The sequence below is a fragment of the Mandrillus leucophaeus genome, unplaced genomic scaffold (genome assembly GCF_000951045.1).
Source record: "Mandrillus leucophaeus isolate KB7577 unplaced genomic scaffold, Mleu.le_1.0 Scaffold491, whole genome shotgun sequence".
In the NCBI taxonomy this organism is placed as follows: domain Eukaryota; kingdom Metazoa; phylum Chordata; class Mammalia; order Primates; family Cercopithecidae; genus Mandrillus; species Mandrillus leucophaeus.
In genome coordinates this window covers 546,842-569,985 of record NW_012105265.1, presented here as the reverse complement: position 1 = coordinate 569,985, position 23,144 = coordinate 546,842, and the positions used below count along the sequence as shown (strand labels likewise).

The window sequence follows — 23,144 nt, the reverse complement described above, 5'->3', positions numbered from 1 at the left end:
CCAATATCTCTCATGAACATAGATGCAAAAATCCTAAATAAAATATTAGCAAAATGAATCCAACAATGTATAAAAAGAAAAACAGACCACAACCAAGTAGGATTCATCCTAAGTGTGCAAGATTGGGTCAACATTTGATCACCAGTTAACATAATCCATCACATCAACTGGCTAAAGAAGAAAAATCACATGGTCATATCAACAGATGCGCAGAAAGCATTTGACAAAATCCAACACCCATTCATGATAAAAACTCTCAGTAAATTAAGAATAGAGGAGAACTTCCTCAAATTGATAAGGAATATTCACATAAAAACCTACAGCTAACATCATACTTAATGGTGAGAAACTTGAAGCCTTCCCAACCAGGATCAGCCAAAATGGGAAGCTGTCACCTCTTACCACTCCTTTTCAACACTGTAGTGGAAGTACTAGTTAATGCAATAAGACAGGAAAAGAAAATAAACAGTGCTTTGGTTCAAATTTTGCCCCTTCTGAAACTAATGTTGAAACTTAATCTCCAATGTAAGAGTATTAAGAAGTGAGGCATTGAAGAGGTGATTGGGTGATAAGGGCTCTGCCCTCATAAATGAATTAATCCATTTGTGGATTAATACCAGGTGAAAATGTGGGGTCAGAGCCAGAGCCAGGAGAAACAGACCCAAGTGGGGTAATGCCTAGTGGAGCAGTGAGAACAGAACCCTGCTGAGATCTCAGAACTGTAGAACCACCAGCATTTAGCTTCAGCCTGTGAAAGCTACAGGCACTTGACTCTTATTTGCGAGAACTGAAGCCTGGGAGAGCCCAGGAAAGCCTAGGTGGTGGGGCTGTCTGAGGCCCTGGGATCCAATCCCCACAACCAGTGTATCTAGGAAGCAAGACATGGAACCAGGGAAGATAAACTAAGTCTCAAGGCTTAGTTTTTCCTTTGGGTGTTGGACTTACTTGGGACCTGTTACTCCTTTCTTCTTGCCTATCTCTCCCTTATGAAATGAGAATGTCTTATACCTGTCCCACCATTTATTTTGGAAGTAGATAACATGGTCATTTCATAGGCTCACAGCTGTAAGAAATTTACCTCAAGATGAATTGTCCCTTCAGCATTACTGACATCTGATTCAGATGAGACTCTAGACTTTGGGGCTATAAAGATGGAATGAATGTATTTGTATACAAAAAGTACATAGAATTTTGCGGGGCCAGGGGCAGAATGGTTTGAATGTCTGTCCCCTCTAAAACTCACATTGAAATTGAATTCCCAATGTAACAGTATTAAGAAGTGGGGCCTTTAAGAGGTAATTGGGTCATCAGGGCTCTGCCCTTAGGAATGGATTAATCCATTTGGGGATTAATGGATTAAGGGGTAATGAATTAATGGGCTATCATGGGAGTAGGTTACTTTCATTAGAGTGGGTCTGTTGTAAAAGACAGTTTGGTTTTTTCTAGTAAGCCCCCTTGCCATGTGATGCCTTCTGACATTTTATGATGGAGTTAAGAAGGCCCATACCAGATGTAGCTTCTCGACCTTGACTTCCCAGTCTACAGAACTGTAATAAATTTACTTTGTTTATAAATTACCCAATGAGCCCTCATGTAAACTATGGACTTTGGGTGGTAATGATGTGTCAATGTAGGTTCATCAATTGTAAGAAAGGGAGCACTCTGGTAGGGGATGTTGAAAATAGGGGAGGCTGTGCAGGGGCAGTGGCAGGGGTAGATGGGCACTCTCTATACCTTCCTCTCAGTTTTGGTGTAAGCCCAAAACTGCTCTAAAAAATTAAAGTCTTTTTTTAAAAAAATAGTGTCTAAAGGTCTCCTTCATCATACCTGCTACAACAGTATCTATCTCCAGGGGATCTTCAATCAGGAGATTTGTCTGACATTTGACAAAATCCAACACCCATTCATGATAAAAACTCTCAGTAAATTAAGAATAGAGGACACAGCTACAAGAGCTAAAGAAAGCACAGAGACATTCATAAGACAACATTTCTAACGCCAATAAAATCATAACAACTTACTCATTTAGTGCTCACTTATCATGTGGATTTTAGTATGGCTGTTTACAACTAATTAGAAGGTGTGGACTGATTCAAGATGTTTTCTTTCTGTCCATAAAGAATATATTTTGTATAGAGTACAAATATTCCACAGTAGGTGCTCAATAAATATTTTCTGAATTACACTAACTTGGGCAAACAAATCAGTTACTAAGTACTTGAATGTCTATTACCTTCCAATTCTCTTTCAAGATAAACACACTCATGCCACTCTGAATACACAGCATTCTCTGAAGCTGGGTGTCAGAAGAGGGAGTTTATGTAAGTAGCATGGCATGAAAATTGTTAACTATGGGCCACTTGGAGTAAATACCCCTTTTCACCAACATTAATCACTAATGTTTAATAGAAATAAATTATGCTGAGAGAAGAGGCCAATTGTTTTGCTTTATTCAAACTGCTTTCTAATGAGACTTAATAATTCATTGCTTTTCTAAAACTTAATTACTGAGTCTAAAAGGCTAGATGAGATTTAAGTTCATATTCATCAAGATAATAAACATCTTATCTCAGTGATGCATTCAAGGATGTTAATGATCCTTGGAAATACAGGTCTAGAAATATTTCATTGATGAGTACACATATCATAATGCACAGATATATCCATTAGAGGCAAATGTATGTGTTTGCCAAAACTCTACTTTTAAAAAAAACCTGTTTCTTATTCAGGAAAAGATTCATGTGAGGTTAGAGTATTCAGATAAAACATTCTGGAGGCTGGGTGCAGTGGCTCACGCCTGTAATCCTAGCACTTTTGGAGGCCGAGGCAGGTGGATTACCTGAGGTTAGGAGTTCGAGACCAGCCTGACCAACATGGTGCAACCCCATCTCTACTAAAAATACAAAAATTAGCTGGGTGTGGTGGCACATGCCTGTAATACCAACTACTTGGGAGGCTGAAGCAGGAGAATCGCTTGAACCCAGGAGGCAGAGGTTGCAGTGAGTCAAGATTATGCCACTGCACTCCAGCCTGGGCAACAAGAGTGAAACTCTGTCTCAAAAAAAAAAAAAAAAAAAAAAAAAAATTCCTAACCTCCTGTCTGTTTATAGCTTTTCATCTATTTACTACTTTTTCTTCTAGCACACTGTATAGCACATAGTGGGCACTCAATGAATATTTATGGAATCCACAGATTTAAACCTAGTGTTCTAAATGGCAAATTGATAACAGAATCAATTTACAGACAAAGCTTGGAGCTAAATCTTATGCAAATATCTCATTCTGCTAGATTTTAATATTTTTTCCATTGAGTACAAAAAGCATTTGAAGTGATTTAGAACAACATATTCTAACGAAAGAATTACATGAAACTAAGATTACAAGCCATACCGTAGATTCTTACATTTGAGCTTAGCATGAGCTTTTAAAATGCTAATTCTTGCGTACCACCTTGGAGATTCCAATTAAAAAGATGTGTGAAAGGGCTTAGTAAGTAGCATTTTTAACTAGCATCCCCAAGATTCTGATGCAGCTGTTCTAAGAATGACGCTAGAGAAATACTCCCATATAAGAAGCGAAGGGGAAAACTAAACCAAATTTGTTTTCACACCTGAGCCTTGAGTTTAGCTCTTGCTGTCTTGGCAGCCAAGACAAAAAGGAATTAAAGAGGAAGCAGCCACTGGCTGATAGCAGGAAGTCTGGCAGTTTGTCAGAAAAGGCCAATAAATTGCTTCAAATCTTTTTGTAAACAGGCACAGTATGCACATGGAGAGAAAAAATGTTCCTAGCATTAACAAAAAAATAATTTACCAGATGGCACTTCATGTAAAGGACATTAATAAAAATGAAAATGTTCTTATGAGCAATTTTGGAGAATATATAGAAATATCATCAAATGAGTATTTCTTATTCTAATCTATTTTAAGCATGAGAACAAACTTTTAAACACTGGTAGTGGGATTCTAAGCTGATACAGCCTCCTTGGAGAACATGAAAGACACATGTTCCTTATAATCCAACAATTCCACTCCTAGATTGAGAAAAACTCCCTTGTGTGCACTAGGAGTATGAGACAAGTCACAAATATGACTGTTTATATTTGCAAAAAATTGGCATCATATCAAGAAAAATGAGTGAAGAGTAATATATTCATAAAATAGACCATCATAATTCATAATTAATGGAAAAATTAATGAACTCAAAGTATATGTACCCATATGGATGAATTTTGTAACTATATAACACTGAGGGGGGAAAAGCCACTTACAGAAGAATATAGTGTGATACACTGTGTATAAAGTTTAAAAGCATACCAAATACTTCCATGCATTGTTTCAAAAAACATCAATGAGTAAAAATGTAGAGAGATGCATGGGATGGATACCAAAGTCAAGGACAACCAGTTACTTACTATGGATAGGGTAGAGGGCAATGGGATTAGTGAGGATTAGAGGTTCGATTGCATTCTAGTGTTTTATTTCTTTAGTAGGGTGGAAGGTGCATGGAGGATTACTATATGTCTGAATTATTTCTTAAAAAATAAACGCAAGCTACAAGGGCATATTATTAAACTACATCCTAGGGATATAATTTAATGGGATATAATTATATCCTAAGGATAAAATTTAATGTAGTCCATATAGATTCCTTTCCAGTGGTAACAACAGGAAGATAGGGGAGCACAGGGGAACGGATAGGGAACATGTCCCATATACTAAAGGGCAGCCTGTCCCAGGCGGAACTCTCGGAGGTTAAAGAAATCAAGGAGTATCTGTACTCCAGATACACTGCAGTCATTAAAAAGAGCAAGATTAATCTGTATAAACTGATAGAGAAATATGTCTCCCACATTATTAGGAAACAAAAACAAGTTATACAATAGCAATGCTTAGTACGATACCATTTTAGAAAAGAAAGATGTATACTTGTAGACTTGTGAAATGTTACCTAAAGAAACATGGTAGACCTGGGGAGAATGGGGGTGTTTTTGTTTCACTTCATACCCTAGTACACTGTTACATTTCATAATAAGCATATATTATTTTTATAATTCAACACACGATTTCTCCAGCAAGGGCTCGGGGAAGTGCTTCCACATCTTGGCTTCACTTTAAAAATCATCTGGGACACTTTAAAAATGTGACTTTCAGACACTGCCCCAGTCCAACTTAAGATTTCTGGAGGTAGGGTTCAGGCATCTATATTTTTTTTAAAGCTCCGTGAAAAAAAAAAAAAAAAAATTGAATGTGCACTGAGGGTTAAGAGTGCCATATGAGCTGGGCGTGGTGGCTCATGCCTGTAATCCCAGCTCTCAGGGAGGCAGAGGTGGGAGGATAGCTTGAGCCCAGGAGTTTGAGACCTGCCTAGGCAATATAGCGAGACCCTGTTCTCCACAAAAAGGAACAACAACAACAACAAAAAGACACACACACACAAAAAAAGTGTAAGAGTGCCATATGAGCAGTGTTTTATTATGAAAATTAAATACATAAATCTCTGAATCTTGTATTCTCTCCCAGACAGAATGCCATCAACTTCTAAAGGAATAAGAACTAGGGTTACTTATAGTCTGGGAAAAACTTTGTGTAAGGTCTGATATATTGAAGTGCCCAGGATGGTCTAAAGCTTAAAACCCCAAATTCCATGTCCCTGGGTAGGACAGAGATATTTGCCCCAGAAAAAGAGTTGCCAGACAGTGACCATGTAAGCATTTCACCAGCTTCCTATAAAACATCTCATTTTGACCAACACTGGTAATCTGTGAGGGTGAGGAGTTTTACTTTTTTTTACACATTTATTTTAGAAATTAAAAAATTTACACAAGAAAAGAAAAATCACCATAAAGCCATATCCCCCATGGTATTTTGGAATAAGCCTTCCATCTAGATGGTTTTCTCTGCATATATTTATACATACAATTACTCATACAAAAGTGAAATGAATGCCAGGCTTTGTAACTGGCTCTTTTTCACATATTGTAACAAGCATATCTTTCCAAATAACACTACCCACCAGGACCAAGTCACTGCAAAATATATCCCAAAGTAGCTAAAAAACTGGTATGTTTGATGGAGTTAATTGAGAATGAATCCTACTATGCTGAAACAACAAATGTGGTGCTGACAAGGTTTAAAGCTTATTTGTTCTTTCACACAGTGATTGGCAATTGGGCCAGTTCCTTGAGGCTGTTCCTGGGTCATGAGATAAAGGCATGTCTCAGCATGGAGGAGGATGTGCATCTTCCATGCGACCACCTTCCAAGCCAGCCACTTCCTGAGGAACAGGAGGAAAGGCACTGCCATCATCCCATTCTGTGTGGGTGGCGCCTCTATGTTGCGGGAAGTCAGGGACCCCAAACGGAGGGACCGGCTGAAGATGCGGCAGAAGAACATAAATTGTGAAGATTTCATGGACATTTATTAGTGCCTTAAATTAATATTTTTATAATTTCTTATGCCTGTCTTTACTGCAATCTCAGAACATAAATTGTGAAGATTTCATTAACACTTATCACTTCCCCAGTCAATACCCTTGTGATTTCCTAGGCCTGTCTTTACTTTAATATCTTAATCCCATCATCTTCGTAAGCTGAGGAGGATGTATGTCGCCTCAGGACCCTGTGATGATTGCGTTAACTGTACAAATTGTTTGTAGAGCATGTGTGCTTGAACAATATGAAATCTGGGCACCTTGAAAAAAGAACAGGATAACAGCACTGTTCAGAAACAAGACAGATAACCTTAAACTCTGACTGCCAGTGAGTCGGGAGGAACAGAAACATATTTCTCTTCTTTCAAAAGTAAATGGGAGAAATATCGCTAAATTCTTTTTCTCAGCAACGAACATCCCTGAGAAAGAGAATGGCCCCTGAGGGTAGGCCTCTGAAATGGCCCCTTTAAGGATGGCTGTCTTTTACGGTCGAAGCCAAAGGGATGAAATAAGCCCCGGTCTCTTGTAGCACTCCCAGGCTTATTAGGACGAGGAAATTCCCACCTAATAAATTTTGGTCAGACAGGTTGTCTGCTCTCAAACCCTGTCTCCTGAGAAGATGTTATCAATGACAATGCGTGCCCGAAAATTCACTAGCAATTTTAATTTCGCCCTGTCCTGTGGTCTCGCCCTGCCTCCATTTGCTTTGTGATATTTTATTACCTTGTGAAGCATGTGATCTCTGTGACCCACATCCTATTTGTACACTCCCTCCCCTTTTGAAAATTGCTGATAAAAACTTGCTGGTTTTACGGCTCAGGGAGCATCACAGAACCTACCGGCATGTGATGTCTCCCCCGGACACCCAGCTTTAAAATTTCTCTCTTTTGTACTCTTTCTCTTTATTTCTCAGACCAGCGGATGCTTAGGGAAATAGAAAAGAACTCACATTGAATATCGGGGGTGGGGGTTTCCCCAATACCTGTAGGTTCCTGGATTCTCAATTCGATTACGGCCACAGCACTCCAAGAGGGAAAATATCAGGGAGATTAGATTTGGTCAATTTCTTTCAAAGAGACTAACTAAGAGGAGCATTTCATAGTGATTTCACATCCTTTTACAACTTATCTCAAATCAACCTTGTGAAGTCAGTATTATCGAACTTTTTGTTTTATAGATGCAAAAACTGATGCTAAGTTTAGAAAACTGAGTATTATACTCATACATATATGAAGACAGACTTTTAAATCTAAAATACTAATGGCATAGAATCTGGAAGAAAAAAAAAACTAAAATTTACCAGGTACCTACTATGTGTCTGGCATTTTCATGTACTTTATTTAATTCCCGCAATAATATATGAGGGTAAGTAGTATCATCTCCATTTTACAGGAAAAGAACAGAGACACTGAGAAGTAGTAATTCGAAAAAGGTCACAGAGTTGTTAAAAGGGAAAAGCAAGATTTGTACTCAAGTATATATAACATGTCTGATTCTTTTGACTATGGCACAGTACTTCTCTCAGGGTTCTAGAAGGATGAAGTAACTTGCACATGGCCAGGATGCTGAAGAACTTGTACAGAATCTTGAGTTTTCTAGATCTAAAGCCCCCATTCTTTCCCATACATAGCTGGTTTACTCACATTTTGCAGGTAATTAATATTAGCAAGAGATCTGAGAATCCTATTGACCTATTAAAAACTGTGTAAAGTCTAGGATTTTACTCTACTTAAAAGCTAACAAGTTACCCTAATACCACTGGTTTCATAGATGCCAGCAGAAGATACAAGGCCACTGAGTCAGAGACAAAAGACTTTATTACTCATGTTGGTTTGCACTAGCCCCCAAGTCCTGTGAGGATGACGTACCATGGATGCTGTACATACAACAAGGGAAGCAAGCTTCCTCTTTAAGGGGGGAACTAACTTATCCCTCCAGGTTGTCTGCTGCAAGCACAACCCTGACAAATAAATGGCCCATGTAAAAAGCAATTGGGGCTTTCTTGATATACTCAGTAAGAATACGCAGGGACACAGGGCCTATGGCAGACTGCTTCTATAAACATGACCTGAAGGTTGATAAACTAACAGCTACTCGAATGGCGGAGCACAGGAATATGTCCCATATTTCAGTATTTAAATCTCCATAATCTGCATATTTCTTTTTAAACTGGCACATGTAATTCTTTATTAATTAATTAATGCTTTAAAGTTGTGGTCAATTTTGAAATATGGGATCAGTATCTCTGGGTATGTTTCAGACTAATGAAAACTTCCAGGATGAAGTGAAAACAATGTAATATAAATGTGAAAATGATTTCATTTCTGATTGATTTTAATTTATATTAATAGCTATACTTACTGCCATCCTGAGTGGGACAGGGGATACACAATGGAGTAGAGTTCTTTCCCTCAAATAGTGAACAATAGCATGATGGCATGGGATAACCAGTTATGAACTAAGATAGATACTGAAATAACTCAGAGTCCAAATAAATAGGGCATTAGGAGTTTACCATAAATAGACCATTGTGGAATGAAATGGTCAGAGTAAGTGTCATAGAGATGGGACTTAAAATTATAACTAATATTCCCGAGGAACTATTATATGTCAGATACTAGATTGTTTCATACGCATTATTTAAACTACACAACACCCTGGAATATAAGTGTCATGATTATCCCATCTTACAGAGAAAGAAGCAGGTTAAGAGAGTTGAATTGCTGGCATGGTCTGATACTCAGATTTGCCTGAGACTTCCCACTTTAGGGACCAGAGTCCAGACTGAGCAACTAAGCTTAACCTGGACCTTCATGAAGTATCAATCTCCTCTTACTCAGCATCACAAAGGTGCACTGGTACACAGAGTGTTGTCAGGACAGACTAATCTCCATGGTTAGTCTCCACCTCCATGACACTGGAATTTTTGCTCTTTCCCTGTGTATTAATAACTTACTCTGCCACATACCTAAACTTAAGTGTTTTCTTTGTAAGACTGAACCTTACATAGAAATTTGATGACTTTTTGAGTCCTGTGGCAAAACTTAGTGAAGCTCCAATATACTATTTTAGATGGTGCTTGAATCACAAGGGGATGTTTCAGTCAGATTCCAGAAATCTGGACTAAGAAACAGAGTTATGTCAACACATCTTATTTATATTACAATTTTTTATTGTCAGTTTTTAAACAAATATTTACTGCACATCTACTTAGTACTAGGAATAGGGGATCAAAGGTATGCAGAACAAGCACCATTTCTGTCTCAGTGGAGCCTGTGATCCAAGAATAACATAATCGAACATTTGTTTCCTAAACTCTAACCAACGGGACCCAGTAAAACCTGGTCTATGTGATACTACCCAACATATTCTTCTAGCTGATTTTATTACTAAAAGACTGCTGTCAAACACAATAAAAATTTCTTCTTAACTAATTAATTCATTTGGTTTTCTGGGCCCTGTGAACTATTTAACTGAACAAATTTAGCTTTGTGGAAACCTCTGAACCAGATTTATGGCTTATCCACAGCAGTGTTAGGCATTGATGTTTTAAGCCTCAGTCGTGGCTCCATTTTAAGCCCTCATCCTTATTTATTCACTTATGCTAGTTTGAATTTTCTGCAAGCTGCCTCACCCCTTTCTGGAAGATGGCAGGATAAGCATGAATGAATGAATGAGCAAGCAAATAAACACACACACACATACACTTCTCTAGTATTGCATGGTCTTACCAAATTGTAAAGATTTGCTTCTCCATCTCCCTTACTGCACTTGAGCTCCTTAAAGACAGGTAAATTATCTTATTCAGGTTTGTATCCCTAATGTCTAGCATAAAATTATAGCGCACTAAGGTTTTAATAAAAACATGTTTTTGGCGGGGTGCGGTGGCTCACACCTGAAATTCCAGTGCTTTGGGAGGCCAAGGCGGGCAGATCACCTGAGGTCAGGAGTTCAAAACCAGCCTGGCCAACATGGCGAAACCCTATCTCTACTAAAAACACAAAAATTAGCTGGGCGTGGTGGTGGGTGCCTGTAATCCCAGCTACTCAGGAGGTTGAGGCAGAAGAATAGCTTGAATCCAGGTGGCAGAGGTTGCAGTGATCTGGGATGACGACATTGCACTCCAGCTTGGGCGACAGGAGCGAAACTCCATCTCAAAATATATATATGTTTTTAGCACAACAGAGTTTAAATCTCATTATTGGGCCAACGTTAACATCTCCTAATACCATTATAATTTTTATATCATTACTGATGACATGAAAATGTAATGGCCTTCTTATTGCATAACTCCACCTCTATGCCACATGCTATAAATTAATGATTTTGATATCTTTTCTTCTACTCCATTCTACTGCATTTTTTTTTTTTTTTTAAAAAAAGCTTATTTGGGTCAACTGGATATTGGTTGCATCCTGATATGCTATGATGTGGTACACAAAGCACAATCTAGGAAGTATTGCCCCAAAATGCTAATTGCAATTCAATGCACTGATTTCATACCCACAGTTTCAAACAATGCCTATCCTACACGAAGATCTCGTCTCTTTCTCAAATGGCTAAATCCCATGAACTTTAGAACAACAACAACAAAAAACTTATAAAAAATCCAAAGATGTACAACAAAGAAAAATGCATAATGCAACTCTAATGTAGCCATTATCAAACTCAAACAATTATCAATTATGGCCAGTCTCATTTCATCTCTATCCTACCAAATTTCCCTATCCATCCTTGATTATTGTGATGTAAATATTGGGTAGCAGATCATGTAACACGTAAACATTTTAGCATGTATCACTAAAGTAAGGATTTTTCTATTAAATCATAACCATTGCATTGCACTATTTATCTCACTTAAACATTTAAAGTAATTCTTCAGTATCATTAGATATCTAGTCAGTGCTCAAAAATTTTTAAATGTTTCACTAGTGCTTTGAAACAAAGGTTTATGTGTTTGAGTCAGGACTGAATTAAGATCTGTATGTTGGAACTGGGTGACTGGTCTTTAACTCTCTTTTAATATGCAGGTTCTCTTCCCTCTCTCCCCAACTATTTTTTTTTTTTTGTCATTGCTATTTATTTGTTTAAAAAAACACCAGCCATTTGTCCTACAGTTTCCTACATTCTAGATTTTGCTGACAGTATCCCCATGGTGGTGTTCAACATGTTCCTCTATTCTCTTTTTCTCTTGTAAATTGATATCTAGATCTAGAGGTCTGAACAGTTTCAGTTTGTTTGTTTTTTTTTTTTTTTTTTTTTTTAGATACAGTCTCCCTCTGTTGCCTAGGCTAGAGTGCGGTGGCGTGATCTTGGCTCACTGCAACCTCCATCTCCCTGGTTCAAGCAATTCTCCTGCCTCAGACTCTGGAGTAGCTGGGATTACAGGTGCTAACCACCACACCTGGCTATTTTTTACATTTTTAGTAGAGACGGGTTTCACTATGTTGGCCATGATTGGCCAGGCTGGTCTTGAACTCCTAACCTCAGATGATCCACTCGCCTTGGCCTCCCAAAGTGCTGGGATTACAAGCCTGAGCCACTGCGCCCGACTATTCGGTTTGATTTTTTTGGGCCAGAAGACATCATAAGTTGTCACAAACTTTTACCTGATGTCTGATTGTCTGTTCTTTGGTGACATTAGCAGCCATTTCTGATTATTACTTAAACCTGTTATCACATCGGGGTTGCAAAAAGGGTGATACTCTAATTCTTATTCCTGCTTTGTTTATTAGCTGGAACATTTCTATAAAGAGAAACTTCCCCCTGTTACCTATTTGAAAAGATAGGATACCTGCTTGGATCTTTCTCTTTTTCAGTTTTCATCCTCCAAAGTGACTAATGATATTTTTATTTTAAATATCATTAGGATTCATTCTAGGATCCTCCAAAGGTGATCAATTAATTTTTTGTTTTTTTTAGAATCATAAATTCTTGGGTATAACACATCCCACTGGATATCCTATTGAAATACGTTCAAGTCTACCATTTAAAAACAAAACAAGCCCCTCACTGGATCTCTCCTGCCTTCTTCCTGGCCAGCCTTCGCAGTATCACCTGTACTAACGCCCTCTACTTCCTGACCTCTAACTCACTCTTTAGCTCTCTTTTAACTGGAGTGTGGCCCCACCACTCCGCGAAAGCAGCTCCTGCTAAGGTCATTAGTGACCGTTATTTTGCTAAGACCAAAGGTGACTTTTCAGGTTTCACCTCACCTAACCTTTCAGCACTGCTGACCACTTCTTTTCTTCTTGAAGCACTCTTTTCCCTTGCTCCCGTGACGCTGTAATGTCCTGTTTTTTCTCCTGCTTCTCTGGCTACACTTCTTTTGTTGGTTTTCAATCTTAACTTCTTACTTAACTATGAAATCTCAGCAGTTTTAAGGTTCAGTCTCAGAATATTAATCTTCTCCACTATACTCTCTGTCAAAATGATCTCATCCACACCCAATCATGTACACAAAAATGTCTCACAACAAATTTACATCTTTACCTTTGATCTCTGTCTCTGAAATCTAAACTTTATATCCACTGCCTACTACATAATAGCTCCCTTTGAATGTCTCAGAATAATTCTACTTATTATATACAAAGATAAAGTCAGAATCTATGAAAAAACATCATCCTCTTCTAGCAAATGCCAGCATTTACCATTCAGAAGCACAAACTCAATGTCATCTCTGACAACTCCATGTATCTCAGCTGCCATACCCCCATCTATCACCAAGTCCTGGTGATTTATTTCCCAAATATATTTCAAATATGACTCCTTTCCACTTAAACTAGCACTACAAACTTAATCCAAGCTACTGATCCTCTCACCAGGACCACCAAAAGAGCCTGCTCTTTGGGTTCCTCTGATCTACTTGGTTTTTTCTCCAGACGTTCTTTACAGTGTAACCAATGCAGACATAATCATGCAAAATCCTGGTTAAAATTCTTCAACAGTTTACCATGGCTCTTAGGATAAACTCCTAACATGGCTATGCTTCACCTAGAATCTTGCTCTCCTGGAGGACCAGCCTTCACTCATTGTCTACGTTTTTTATGCTAAAGGACTTTTGCACATGATCTCTCTGAAATGTTCTTCCTTCCTTCTTACACTCATCCTTCAGATAGGCACTCAAAAGTTACTTGCTAAGGGAAGCCTTCCCCTGACGTCCCCAACCAGGTCATATCCCAGGATCATAGCCTAACCCAGCATCTTGCATATAGCCTTCATAGACTTGTCATAGCTGCAGTTTCACATTTCTGCATGTGATTATTTGGTTAATGCTGATTTTCTCCACTAGGTAGCTTTCATGAAATCAAAAACTGTGGTTCCTTTGTATTCTCAGTGACTGCCATATGTTAGGTATTCATTTAGTACATGTTGGATGAATGAATAAATGCTCCAATTTCTTGAAATTAGCATAGTTTAGCACGCTTAGACATGTACTCGCTGAATGTACTTTACATAAAGTACTCTATATAAGGTGCACGTAACAGTGCCTGTACCTTGATAAGAATATTACACTAATATTGTAAAGATATCATAAAGTTTAGCTGTTACTATTATTACTGATTTCACACCCTATGACAGAAACTATTTTCTGATTACCACTGATTGTATTCCCAATTACTGTGCTTAACTCTATTTAAAAGCTGGACAAAAACCACCTTCTTATTTTCTGTTTTCTTTGCAACTACGGCCATGAGACATACTTCTGGTCACTGAAATGTAAGTTTTCTGGGAGGATCCTAAAAACCTACTGATGTCCTAAAACAAAACAAAACAACAACAACAACAAAAACAAACAGAGGGGCAGTGGGGAAAGCTATGGCAGTCGCGTCTCCTTTTTACCTCATGTGAATAGGAATGTGATGCCTGGAGCTGCAGCAGCAATCTTATAACTCTGAGGGAAAGGCCAGTGAAATGGCAGAGCCACTGAAACACCAGAAGCAGCTACCCACCTCCAGTCTTCTCCTTATATGACAAAAATAAACCCTTCTTTTACTTGTATCTACAAACAATCTTGACATTCCGCTCAGTAACAAGATTCCCTTCCAGGTAAATCCCCTTATATTGACCAATACTTTTTTTCTTTTTTTCTCTTTTTTTTTCTTCACTAAATATCTCTGTTACTTTCCTTAATACTGTAACCAAAATAAAATATCTGGTTTGTTTCTCTTATAAAATAGAAAATGAATTACAGACTTAAGAACTAAAGAAAGACTCTTTAAATTTCTTATTTTGAGTTAAACATATATGGGGATCAGAATAACACCTATTTGGTGACATGGCATCAAACAGAATTCAGGGTACTTTGTTCATTCTCAGATGGAAAATGAAGTTTTTTAAAGCATTTTAGTGTCTACTCAAGAATATCAACATTAGCATGTGATATATTCTGATTTGATTCCATAGTCAAATATTATATAAATATGTAGCTGGACAACAACTCAGACACTCTATACACAGAGCTTGACTATGCACAGAGACTGTATTTACTTTTTAGAAATGTACATGTAAGACATATACACAATGCTTTAAGAACTGATAAATCAGAAGGTGTTAAACAGATTAAACTCTGAATTCTCCTTAGTGAAACCAGGATGTTTCACTCATATTCGTAACATGGCATAAAATTTAGGTTTACACATTGAGGGTAAGACTTAGTTGCATGTAATGTTCGTAGAGTAAAAAGGGATATCAACAAAATGATCTCGGTCCAATGCCTTTTGCAGTTTGTCTCAGGTCTGCACCTAAAATGGGAAGGATGGACTAGTTTTCAGACTGTGCTCTACAAAGCCTAACAGCCAAGTCTCCAAGCCTTCTACCCCTGGAAGACAGAGCAGATCTGTTTTTATCTGTTTAAATATTTATTTTCTACAAAAGGTTTTCTTCAAAATAATAACTCAGCTGGGTGTGGTGGCTCATGCCTGTAATCCCAGCCCTTTGGGAGGCCAAGGCGGGCGGCTCACTTGAGGTCAGGAGTTCGAGACTAGCCTGGCCAACTGGCGAAACACTGTCCCTACTAAAAATACAAAAATTAGCTGGGCATGGTGGCGGGTGCCTGTAATCCTAGCTGCTCGGGAGGCTGAGGCAGGAGAATAGCTTGAACTGGGGAGGTGAAGCTTGCAGTGAGCCGAGATAGTGCCACTGCACTCTGGCCTAGGCAACAAGAGCCAAACTCCATCTCAAAAAAAAATAATAATAATAATAAATAAAATAAAATAAAAAAGAACTCAATAACTAAAAATAATTTGGAAACTACTGGACAAAATTAACTCCTAAGTTCTTTCTAGTATTATCAGTCATGATAAAAATAGTTTCTTTTTGTTTTTTTTTTTCTGAGACAGGGTCTCACTCTGTTGCCCAGGCTGGAGTGCAATGGTGTGACCTTGGCTCACTGTTGCCTTAACCTCCCCAGCCTCAGGTGATCCTCCCACCTCAGGTTCCTGGCTAATTTTTTGATTTTTTGTCAAGATGGGGTTTTTCCATGTTGCCCAGGCTGCTCTCAAACTCCTAGACTCAAGTGATCCTCTTGCCTTGGTCTCCAAAGTGCTGGGATCACAAGTGTGGGCCACCGTGCCTGACCTTTCCTAAATGATGAATGCTTTAAGAGCATCTAAATATGTACACAAAAGGAAAATTCATGTGATAATGTGGGCTTGACTTATTTTCAAGAATATATTCAAACTGAATTAACGTACTTACCTTGTGAAAATGCCATCCACAATCCCAATTGTCGCTTCTTCTGCAGGAACATAGGAGCCAATCTGAGCCATGATGGTAATCAATGCAACTTGTTTTATGTAGGAGCTCTTTCCACCCATGTTTGGTCCAGTAATTATCATTACTCTCTCTGAGTCCTCCTAAAAATTAGAAAGGAATTTCACTTATTGTACCAGAAACGTTTTTAGATAATATCCACAATTGTCTCATAAATGGAAAGGCATTAGGCAAAACATTACTTTGCAACATAAATATCACAAAAGGAAAGCGGTCCTCCAGAATCCAGGATCCTCCCAGAAGACTTACATTTCACTGACCAGAACTGTGTCTCTATGGCCATAGTTGCAAAGAAAACAGAAAATAGAAGGTGGTTTTTGTCCAGTTTTTAAATAGAGTCCTTCAACCTGAACTGTGTGATACTGCAGAAAAGTAAATTCTTAGCAGCACACACAGCTGTTCCTGGGTATTAAAAAGGAAATAAGACCAGAAGTGGATAACTGCTATGGCTTTCTCATTAAGCATTTTTTAATCTGCCTATGTGCATGTTCTACCTATTGCTTATGTTTAAAGTCTATCAATTTTCATTTGTCCATCTTAAAACAACAGGTATTACATATCTAATTGCCCACAGCCCTATTTGGGGTTGGCAGCACATATAATTTTGGAAGCAATTTTTCAGTTACAGGTAGATGACTATTAAAAGATATTTATAACATCAAATTCTAGACATTGCTTTATCAGCATTTAATTATTTACTAGCATTCACCAGAGCATGTGGAGGAGGCAGAACTATAACTCTTGCAACAACTTAATTTTCTAGAACTTCTCTGTATTGATCAATTATAGTATTTTCCAGGTACACACCCCTGCTAAGGGAAATTGTCCAAATACAGCCCTTGGCAGAGGAGTTAGCCCAGGGCATCCATGCTCTGTGCTATGTGAATCCCACCCTTTGGCAATAGCTGCCTGGTCAAGAGTAGCCAAGCCGGTCAAGCATGGTGGTTCACATCTATAATCTCAGCACTTTGGGAGGCCAAGGAGGTGGATCGCTTGAGGCCAGGAGTTCGAGACCAGGCTGGCCAACATGGCAAAACCCCAACTGTACAAAAATTAGCTGAGTGTGATGATGCCAGTTACTCAGGAGGCTGAGACACAAGAATCGCTTGAATCCAGGAGGTGGAGGTTGTAGTGAGTCAAGATAACGCCACTGCATTGCAACACGTGTGAAAGTGAGACTCCATCTCAAAAAAAAAAAAAAAAAAAAAAAAAAAAAAAAAAAAAAGCCAGAACCAGCCAATGCGCCTAGCATAAAAGCTTCTCAAACTAGGCCAATCAAATAATCTTTTGGGAGTTAACCGAGAATGAGAGAGGTTCAGTTACCTGGTAGCTTGAAGAGAGGCTAAAAAGAATCACAGAAACAGGCCACAAGGCACCGGGGATCATGAGTAAGTAGTTATGAGAAAATAAAAGGTACGATGAAAAATTATTTAGACCAGGGGTAAAGAGGATAGTTAGTAATGAAAGGAAGGAAAGATAAAAGCCAAAATGAAGTGAGAAACTTCACATAAACAACTGGGTATCAAAGTAAAGCCTTATAAAGTGTTGCTAATGGGGGATAAAAAGAAAACCTGTTCCATCCCTAAAGCTGTATCGTATTCTAATTAGCTACACATTTCCAGTCTCCCTAATGCCAAACTGTGCTAGAGATCCTTCTCTTCCTGTGTAATTCCTTTCTCTTATGGCACCATATGGCTTTATATTGCACCTAATACATCTCCATTACTTGAAGGAACTTGAGTATATCTGTTTCTTGTGACAGAAAGAGCTTAACACAGTAAGAACCTGGAAAGTAGTTTCATATAAGCAGAATGATAAAACTAATGATAAAAATAAAATGAATTTTACAGAGAGTAAAAAATAAGCATGTCATAAAACAATGATAAAACTAATGATAAAAACAAAATGAATTCTACAGAGATTAAAAAATAAGCCTGTCATAAAATAATCAAATATTGACATGATCAAATATTTTATATCTCTTTAATCTCTTTTTTAATACATGTCTTTATCTCCTTTTTTAAAAATCACAAAATGACACAAGAAATAGAAAACCTAACAATCCTATATTTATTAAATTTGTAAAAGCCCACAAGAAAAACTCTAAATGCAGAGAACACCCCTACTGAATTCTTGCAAACATTTAAGAAAGAAATAGCACCAATATTACAAAAATTCTTCTAGTGAACAAAACAAGAATTTTTCCCAAATAATTTCAGATTTGGATATCACGAACATTGATATCCAAACCTGATAAGAACATTACAAGAAAAATTACAGACCAATTTCACCCATAAATATACATGCAAAACTTCTTAACAAACTATTAATAAGTCAATCTAAGGTTATATAAACCACTTAGAGCTTTCGAGAAATACAAAGTTGGTTTAATATTCAAAGGCCAATCAATGTAATTCACCACATTAACAGAATAAAGAAACCATACAATTATCTCCAATAACACAGAGAAAGCATTTGAAAAAATTCAACATTCACTTGTGAAAAAAATGAGGCCGGACGCGGTGGCTCACGCCTTTAATCCCAGCACTTTGGGAGGCTGAGGCGGGTGGATCATGAGGTCAGGAGATCGAGATCATCCTGGCTAACACGGTGAAACCCCGTCTCTACTAAAAATACAAAAATTAGCTGGGCATGGTGGCGGGCACCTGAAGTCCCAGCTACTTGGGAGGCTGAGGCAGGAGAATGGCGTGAATCCAGGAGGCGGAGCTTGCAGTGAGCTGAGATCGTGCCACTGCACTCCAGCCTGGGTGACAGAGCGAGACTCCATCTCAAAAAAAAAAAAAGAAAAGAAAAGAAAAGAAAAAACCGGGGCAGGAAAGGGAAATAAAAATAAAAGGTATAAGGATTAGAAAGCAAATAGTAAAACTCATTATTCCTATACGTCATGATTGTGCTCCCAGAAAATCCAAGGAAATCTTTAAAAACTGAACTTTAGATACAAGTTCAGTATTCAAAAATCAACTTTTCCCCTATATTTTAGCAACAAATACAGGTTGAATATCACTTATCCAAAAACACTTGGAGACAGAAGTGTTTCCAATTTCAATTTTTTGGATCTTGAAATATTTGCATTCTGAATAAAATCTAAAATGCTCTGAAATCCAAAGCTTTTTGAGCAACAATATGATGCTCAAAGGAAATGCTCATTGGAGCATTTCAGATTTTAGATTTTCAGATTACGAATGCTCAACCTGTAATTCAAAATAAAACATTTTTAATGATACAATTTACCATAGTATCAAACGAAATCAAATACCTAGGAATAAATCTAACAAAATGAGCAAGACTCTACACAGAAAACTACACAACATTATCGAAAGAAATTAAAGAAGACCTAATTAAGTGAAGGAATATACCATGTTCATGAACTGGATGACTCAATATTATAATGCTATAGCAATTATAGAAGTGTGATTTGGCACAATAATATACATATATAACCAGTGGAATGGAAAGCACAGAAACAGACTGACATGTATACAGTTCCTTGATTTCTGACAAAGGTGACATTGCAGCACAGTAGACAAAGGACAGTCTTTTCAACACAGTGTGCTGGGAAGATATGGAGAGCAATTTGGAAATGCCTAGTAAAGTTAAAGATCGTGTACACTGGTCTAGATGACCCAGCAATTCCCCTTTTAAATATCTATCCAAGAAACATACAAGTGCTCAAAAAGGCATGTATAAAACTGTTCACTGTAGTACTGTTTGTATGTATTCATAACTGACAAAAATAGAGATAATCTAATTGTCTATTGTTAGGAAAACAAATAGATCTACTTGTACAATTATTAAAACAATTATTTACAATGCAGAATACTAAGGTTCAGTGAGACATTAATGTGTATTTTTTAAAATACACAAAAGATGATTATATGCTGCTAGTATATATATATGTCAAACAAAAGAATAAAAACCATGCATAAGGATAATAAACAACATCAGGATAATGGTTACCATGTAGGTTAAGAGGTGAAGATGGAGAAAAAGGAATAGCAGTTATTTATGTATGACCTTAGCTGTATCTGTAATTTTTTATTTACTTAAAAAAACTCCTAAATATTACAAAACGTCAATCTCTATGACATTTGTGTGATGGGTAAATGGGTGTCTGTTATACTATTTTCTATACTTTTTTATTGGCTGAAATCATTAAAAATCAAACAAATTTTCTTAGTTATTTCATGGATCACCATCACGAACAATTCAATAACTCCTTACAAACATATTTATGAAATTTACGAATAATTCACATAACTTCCAAATGACATTTTGTTACTTGGACTTCAGAACACTACATACAAATAAAGCAAGAGAGAAAAGTACAAAATGGAAAGTGAAAGAATGCAATGCCAGAGAGAATGTAATGTAAGAATGTAATGCCAGAGAGAATACCATACAGAAGGGTTACGTATGTCATGCCAAGGCTCCCTGAACTGTGACAGCATTGTTAAAGGAGCTGTCTCAAACAGGATTACCAAATTCAACAAGCACATGAGAGTGACCAATGGAAATGCAGAAATAGAAATGTTTTTAAGTGGTAGTTTAGAAAAGATATGAGAAAAAAAGAAAAAATACACACTTTTTATTTTGTAGAAAACTTAAGCCTTCAAATACCTTGAAAGATAAGAGAATTTATACTTACTGTTCAATTTGGCTTTTTCATGCAGTGAGAATCAGTAACTTGACAGTGTGTTCTTTAAAAGTATTAATTTGGTCAACTAAAATAACTTAATAAATCAGATTTCTAGTGGTAAAGCATATTATAATACCGTTTAGAGTTAGAAGACTGAGGTTCCATTTCTGGCTTACCCATTGGTTAGATACATTTCATTTCTCATCTGTAAGATTTAATAATAATAGAAATCCTAGCCTTATGTGCATTTTGTAAAGTTTAAAACAATTAAGAAAATATATATGAAATTCCTTTGAAACTATAAATGCTATAATCATTTTTATAAATCATAAATTCTTAAAAATAACAGATGCCCAAAGTAGCCACATGAAGTCCCAATGCCCTATAAATGAATTAACTGAAACAGAATGAACTAAAACAAATGAAAATACATTTGGCTTGGGCCAAAGTCAGATGTGAAACTTATTTGAAGGCCCTGATGAGTAAAACAATGTGTGTGGCATTTACATGAATAGAAATGTTACTCTCTTCTGAATTTAAATTGTATATACATTGGTGAAAAAGATGTATTACCCAAAGTGAACAAGCAAGTCTGACACTTTCCAATATTTTCAAAAGGAATAACATTGTTATATTGAACTACACAGAAACTGCTGGCTTTTAAAACTATACAATCGTGTATGTGTTCTTTGAGCATTTTATTTCTCCTGAATTTAATACAGAATGAAGTTTTCAGTTTATTTGAACTTTAGGATTTCAGAACTAATTGATATGCAAAAATTAATTCGTTGTATATATAGAAAAAATATCATATAAAAATTTAGACTTCACAGTTCTAATATTTAAACAATGTTTATTTAGCTGGGAAACAGGTTTCTTCCTGACACCATCCACCAGTAAGTGGGGAGTGACTGAGAGAACAAAATGACCCTTAGACAACTTCTTCAACCAGGTCAAGGATAGCTACCAAAAACCTGTAGCAAACACAGGCTTAATGGTGAAATGGTAGAAACCTTTCCTTAGGTCAATCAAGACATGATATCCACATTTTCCTGGAGGTCCCAGATAGAAAAACATGACAATAAAAAGAAATAAAAAGGCATTAGACAAAACAAAACTGTCATTGTCATTGGCTGCCCACAAGGAAAACCAACCTCTATACAAAGTATTATACATATATAATACAAAGTGTTATAATTAATGACAGGATCTCTAGCAAAATGGCTAGATTTAAGATCAAGATGGAAACTCAGTTGTATTTTTGTATAAGAGCAGCAAATAATTATAAGACTATTGCAAAAAAAGATATGACCTATATACTAACAAAAAGTACTTAGTAATTAATCTAACAAAAGATGTAAAAATCCTTTATAGAGAACACTTTAAAACTTTACTGAAAGGACTTAAAACCAAAATAAAAATACAGCAGGTCCTCAAATAATGTCATTTCATTCAATGTCATTTTATAAAAAATTAATAAGGAAAAATACATTCCCAGCCAGGGCACTGTGTTTGCACATTCTCCCTATGCCTGTGTGGATTTTCTCTGGGTATTCCAGTTTCCTCCCACATGCCAAAGATGTGCAAATTACGTTCAATGGTGTAGTAGCCCCGGTCTGAGTGTGTGTGTGTGTGAGTGTGCCCTGTGATGGGATGGCATCCTGTCCAGGACTGGTTCCTGCCTGGTGCCCTGCACTGCCAGGATAGGCTCTGGCTACCCATGACTCTGAAATGGAATAAGAGGGTTGGAAAATGAATGAATACAAATTATTGTCAAGTAAAAATTCATAAGGTATGTGATAATCATACAAATGCATGACAATAAACTGATGTAACACGAAAGTGATAAGCAAGTCTGCCACATGTATTACTTGTTTTTGAGCTGCATGGTAGTAGGAGGTGCTTCTTAACAATCTTCACTACACAAACATTTACTCCTTGATTTAACCCACCATCACTATGACCTCTGTCACTCCCTGATTTACCAAAAATTATGTATACAACAATCTTATTTGTTTTTATTAATATTTCTAAAACATATAGCTCATACTTATTTCAATGTTTAATATCAGAAGTGTGTTGGGTCTTTATTTAGAAGTTTGATGATGTTTTCTGTGGCCAGAAATATGACATAGGAATTTAACTTTGTTTATAACCATTAGCCTATGGTAAAACTGGTTTCATTATATGTCATTTCACTTAAAGTTGCAGTTATTTCCTTTTTTTTTGAAATAGGGTCTTGCTCTGTCACTTGGGCAAGAGTGCAGTGGCGCAAACATGGCTC

General features: G+C 37.0%; 1 protein-coding gene across 1 annotated transcript in view; it reads right to left on the bottom strand.

The window, feature by feature from the left end:
* MSH3 (mutS homolog 3) overlaps nucleotides 1–23,144 on the bottom strand; it is a 234,120-nt gene that overhangs the window by 47,676 nt on the left and 163,300 nt on the right. Inside the window, exon 20 of the mRNA XM_011995562.1 lies at nucleotides 16,129–16,286. Coding sequence (XP_011850952.1) covers nucleotides 16,129–16,286 — 158 coding nt within the window. The remainder of the gene's footprint in view (nucleotides 1–16,128; nucleotides 16,287–23,144) is intronic.